At 50.5% G+C, this 5,390-nt stretch overlaps 1 protein-coding gene across 2 annotated transcripts; it reads right to left on the bottom strand.

Annotated features, from left to right (window-relative positions):
- Positions 1–2,137: 2,137 nt before the first annotated feature.
- CLDN2 (claudin 2) lies at positions 2,138–4,983 on the bottom strand. 2 transcript variants are annotated; one of them, XM_008542672.2, is made up of 2 exons: positions 4,350–4,983; positions 2,138–4,238 (listed from the first exon to the last, which is right to left on the bottom strand). In XM_008542672.2, exons 1-2 carry the CDS (start codon positions 4,800–4,802, stop codon positions 4,110–4,112), a joined length of 582 nt encoding a protein of 193 aa, XP_008540894.2. In that variant the 5' UTR covers positions 4,803–4,983; the 3' UTR covers positions 2,138–4,109. The 2 variants fall into 2 exon arrangements, with proteins under 2 accessions (XP_008540894.2, XP_008540893.2); XM_008542671.2 differs by having other exon boundaries at positions 2,138–4,802.
- Positions 4,984–5,390: the final 407 nt, after the last annotated feature.

The following is a 5,390-nucleotide window of genomic DNA, read 5'->3' as shown; positions in this document are numbered from 1 at the left end:
CGTGCATGTCTTATCTCCCCTGGATCAGCTGTCAACTCCTACAAAGCACACCCTTTACCTGGTTCACCCTTGTTCACCCTCCTTGCCCTCAAAGCCGTTAGCACATAGCCTGACAGAGTAAGAGTGCAGTTAGTGTGGTCTGGCTGGCTAGCTGGCTGGCAAGACAGTTGATTGAATGGCTGTTTGACTGGCTGGATGAAGGTCTCTCAGAAAGCTGGAATTTGCTTTTCCATCGAGAAGCCAGTTTCAGCTTCCACCTCCCCCATTAATGATCACATGGCAGTGGGTCGCTAGAGCCCCAAGGGGGAGAAAACATGAGTCACACTATTATCAGAGGAATGAGGGAGGGGAGAAACATCTCTCCTTGTGCAAGGGTCAGAGCCATGAGGCTGGGGCATAAACACAGCAGCCTTCACTATCCCCTCAGCCTACCATAATCTAAATTACTTTATGATGGATGGCAGTGGAGTGAGCTGAAAGCTGTTCGACTTGGACCCACACTCAGGGAGATTTCTAGGAAACTATTTAGAGCAAGGCTTTTCTTGCTCAATCAGCCAAAGGGAATAGTTGCTCTTTGTCGGGTCTGCCCTGGTTTTTCTAGTTGAGGAGGATGAAATTCTAACTCCTTCCATAGAATCTTCCCAGATTAAAAGGAAGGAGGACCTCCCAGGCCAGCCTCATCCTAAGATGAAGGGAAGCTCTGTGCCCTGTTTCCCTCAGAAGCCCTTATATTCCAGTAGCAGGTAAGGACAGAAGGGCTGCAGGAATCTGAAGAGCAACAGGCACTCTTACACCTTCTGGGACAGAATTCCAGATTCACTTTGCTGTGAGAAGAGTTTCCAAGCTTATGTTCAGACTCTGACACTCTGTGACTTTAAGAAATTTACTCACTTCTCCGGGCCTCCATTTTGTCTCCCGTAGCGGACTTGCTTCATTGGAGCGATTTGGAGGATGCAATGAAATCATGGATCTGAAAATGCTTTGGCCGTCAGGTGGTGGGTCACCAGAGCCCATAGCAGGCTGCTGCCCACTCAGCATAGCAGAGTCAGCAAGGCAACCCCATCTTCCAACCTGCAGTGACCCCCTTTCATAGGCTCTGGGGTTCCTGGTGCCAGACCAGAAACATGACCTCTTATTAAACTTCTCTTCGGAGAGCCCTTTCTCTCTACCCTTATTCTTACCTGAAATGGATGCTGGGGTCCTAACCTCTGCACCAGAGAAGGCCCACTTCAGGAGTGCAAGGGTAGTGCCTGTTCTAACAGGCTCCTGTGTGCCAAGGCCCACCAGGTCCAGGGGCTGGGCAAGCTATAGGGCCCCATTATTGTCAGTGTTGCCACAGTTAACATCTTTATGAATTAGGCTTTGTTGATTGCCAGTGAGGTTAGAACAGGGCCAAATCATTGGCCTCCCAAAATCCCATGCCTCCATAGAAAGGTGAATGGGAATTGAGGTGTCTTATTCAAACGTAAGTTTGACATCCCCCATGATGGGACAGCTAGCTGGGCCCCAGGCTGGGCAGCTGGCTGGCACAGCAGGAAGAGCAGTTCCAGGTAACACACTCAGTGAATTGGTCCTGCTCTCCCAGAGCCCCCTCACAGGAGACCAGGAGAGCCTGTGTGTGCCCAGTATTACCTTGCTGGCCATAAGTTGTTTGCCTCAGGTGGCTTGGGGACCTCTAGCAGGCTCTTCCTATTGCCTGCAAATATTGTTGCACCAGCAGAGTCCTATTTGGGGAGTCAGGAGACTGGGGCACTAACGCCAGCAGTGTGGCCCTGGGAAAAATCTCTTTACTTATGTGGGCCTTAGTTTCTCCATCAGCTTAATGGCAATTATCAGGTGTATTTCACTTTCCTCACAATGGTGGTTTGGAGAATGAAAAGAATAAACAAACACACAGCCATTTAGTAAATAAATGAAACAATTGTTGTGAAGAGGGAGGAGTCCTGGGCAAGATAAAAAGGTTAAAGTTTCCCTGGGGAGGAGGGATGTCTTGCTTTCTTAATCTGTCCAGTAAAGTCTAGAATTTTCTATACACCCAGTGGGGAGAAAAGCCAGTTTCCATCCTACCCTCCCCTTAGCCCAATTCTCTCCATCACACCTGTACTGTCTGGGCCCCTTTGAATTAATAAAACAGTTATTCAATCAACAAGTATTTATTGATCACCTACTGTGTGCCCAGCACTCTTACAAATAGTCTGGAGGATACAAAGAGGTTTCTAAGATATGGCCCCTACCCTCCAAAAGTTTACAATGTACTTGTGAAATCAGATACACACACATGAAAAGATAACTATCCATTAAAAATTCTCAATGATAGGCATCAAAGAAGCAATTTTTACATTGAAGATGGTGGGGGGGCGGGGGTAGGAGAGGGATGGAGTGGTCAGAGGAGACTCAGTGCAGTACATGGCGCTGAGCAAGTTCTCCAAGCATGAGAAAGACTCGACTAAAGGGAGAGGGCCTTCCAGCTTGGGAGAACAGCTTTAACATAGGCAAGAAGGTGGAAACATGAAAGGCATGTTAAAGACAATGAATGGGCCCCTTCTGTTGCCACTGAGGTTTGGAGAGGTGTACTGGAGTTTGTCAGAAGCTGGTCACGCTTAGGCTGGTGAGGGAAAATGCCTTTGGTTTGTTTATGACTCCCATCCTCACCCCCACCCCAGGGGAAATGGAGCATTTTCAGAACTTGGAGCTGCCTGGGAACCATTCTCTACTCTCCCATCTCAACTGAAATCCCAGGCAGCGGCTCAGCTATCACTCAGATCAGGGCCACAGCACTTTGGGCATGATTGTTCCATGCTGGAGCCTTTGGATGCCTTCTAGAAACTCTGGAATGTCTGGTGAAGGATAGTGGGGGGAATATGAAGGGTGACAGGGGCCCCATGTGATGCTGCAGTCTTTCAGAGGCTCTGTAGGGTTCTGTGGGTAGACTCTGGAGGCCTATCTCAGCCTTTGAGCTGATTTTCCATTAGGCCTGAAGACTCTCTGGTGAGTTGCCTCTCTCTGGCCTAATAGAAACACCCACTGGAGCCACCACACATGTCTACCCAGCTTCTTAGATACAAAAGTTCTTATTCTTTCTCAGGCAGCATCAAGGAGTGGTATTTTCCTCAGTCCCCCACAGCTCCCACACGGTCATCCCTCAGTCAAGGGCCATCTCTAGAAAAACTAGTTTCCCAGTCCTAAGGAAACCATTATGTAGTGCCCTTAGCCTTCTCATTTAGCAGGAGGCGAGGTCAGAGATAGGCAGGGGCTTCAGTGAGAGTTGGGGCTTCAGCTTCTCAGGCAGTTCCTCAGTGGAATCAGTCCGCTGCCACCCTGAGCTTTCCACCACAGCTTCTTTCCTGATGCTTTCCTCTAGCTGGGGGCTAGATCCCCAACCCACAAGTGTGAGGGAATTATGGGAAGTGCCCTGGGCAGTCATTCTGGTCTTTTTTTGGTCCTTGACTGCCTTCTCTCCCTCTCATCCTGCACCCAGTTGCTCTCTGTTCCCTCGGTACCATGGGATGGCTTTATTTCAGTTCATGCACAAACCAGTCTGGACACTGTGGAGTCATAACAAGAGTGGGATGGAGGCTCCAGGGCTTATTACTGGCCAATCAGTTTCTTTGGAGGGGTGCTTGAGAAGGAGGTTAGAGCCATGCCCATAAAAACCACCGCTCCTCCTTCCTCCCAAGCCCCAGCAATGAGCAAAGAGCCAACCTCCACCAGAGGGAGGGTCTTTGATCACAAAGAGGATCAGTCAGTGGGATGTGATTAGTGGGAATCTGGATGGATTACCAGGTAAACCAAAGGGCAAAGGGGAGCCTCTATGGCCTGGCCTAGGGTAGGGGGTGGGTTTAAAGTCAAGGGTTGGGGATTCAGCGTAGGGGAGGCCAAGGTGAAGGAAACGGAAAGTCTGGCTTGGCAAGCATCTTGACAATTCAACCTGCATGCTGTCACACCAGCTCCTCTTTCTGCCTTTGCTTGATCCAGTGGCCAAAGTCAGTCTATCCTCAGCAGAAGGTTCTGACATGATCCAGTGGCAAAGTCCCTCATCTGTGGCCCTGGGGGGGCTGTCCACTGGTTTTCACAGACCCAGCCACCCCCCAGCTCTGGCCCCTGGTTCTTCACACATACCCTGTCAGGCTGTAGGAGTTAAACTCACTCTTGACTTTGGGTGGTTGACCAGGCCTTGGAGAGCTCCTAGTGGCGAGGGGCTGGGCCTGGTAGGCATCGTAGTAGTTGGAGCGATTTCCCTGGAGTGGGCAGGAAAAGCAGAGGATGATTCCAGCTATCAGAGAGAACAGGGTGGAAATAATACCCAAGTAAAGAGCCTCTCCAATCTCAAATTTCATGCTGTCAGGTACCAGTGGGGAGTAGAAGTCCCGCAGGATCCCATGAAGATTCCAGGCAACAGGGATGAAGCCTAGGAGGCCTCCAAGGATGAAGAAGACTCCGCCCACTACCGCCACTCTGTCTTTGGCTCGGGAGTCCTGGCAGAAGACTGTGCATCTCATGCCCACCACAGAGATAATGCAGGCCAACGAAGAGATTGCACTGGATGTCACCATCATTGCCTGGGCTGCCTGGATGTCAGCAGGCAGGCCTAGAAGGGTGCTGTAGATGTCACACTGGGTGATGCCTGTGCTGTGTGTGGCACACTCCATCCAGAGGCCCTTGGAGAAGCCGACTGCTGTCACAATGCTGGCACCAACATAAGAGCTTGTTCGCCAGCTGGGGAGCAGCATGGCAACCAGGGTGCCCAACAGCCCCAGAAGGCCCAGGATGTAGCCTACAAGTTGGAGGCCAAGAGAGGCCATGGCAGACCTCTCAGTAGAAGCGTCTTAGGGCCTGCTCCCTTGTCTTCTGGCTGCAGCTTTTGCTCCTTGGGTCCCGGCCTCTAATCCCTCATTTCAGAGTGTCTCTGCCAGCCCGACTTCTCTCCTCCTTACAAGTGTCTGTGGGTGGCCACAAGCAGGCTCAAGAAGGCATCTGGAAGACCTAAAAAATATCCATAAACCAGATTAAATATTGACCAGAAGCTTATGAGAAACCAGAAAATGCTGGATGCCTTTTGACCTTTGTTATCTTTAGAAATAACACATGAGAAAGAAAAAAAAAAAACTTTGAATGTGTAGCCAAAATGTCATCACCTCCTGCGTAGGCACATGCCTTAGGTTGGCAGCCAGACAAAGCCAGGGGCCAGACAGGTGGCTGCTTTCCGAGAAGGTGATGATGGCATTGGCGGTTGTGCTGGTTGCATTAACTCCAGGTCAGGCCGTTGGCTGGCACAGTTCTGTCTCCAAGGCCCGCTGTTTAATGCATTGCTCAGCAACCGTGCCTCAGGGCCCCTCAATTGCAGACTGAGGCCAAACTCCACAAGGCTGGATCAGGAGGAACAGGTCTTA

The sequence above is a fragment of the Equus przewalskii genome, chromosome X (assembly GCF_037783145.1).
Source record: "Equus przewalskii isolate Varuska chromosome X, EquPr2, whole genome shotgun sequence".
Lineage (NCBI taxonomy): Eukaryota > Metazoa > Chordata > Mammalia > Perissodactyla > Equidae > Equus > Equus przewalskii.
This window is presented reverse-complemented; position numbering and strand designations above follow the sequence as displayed.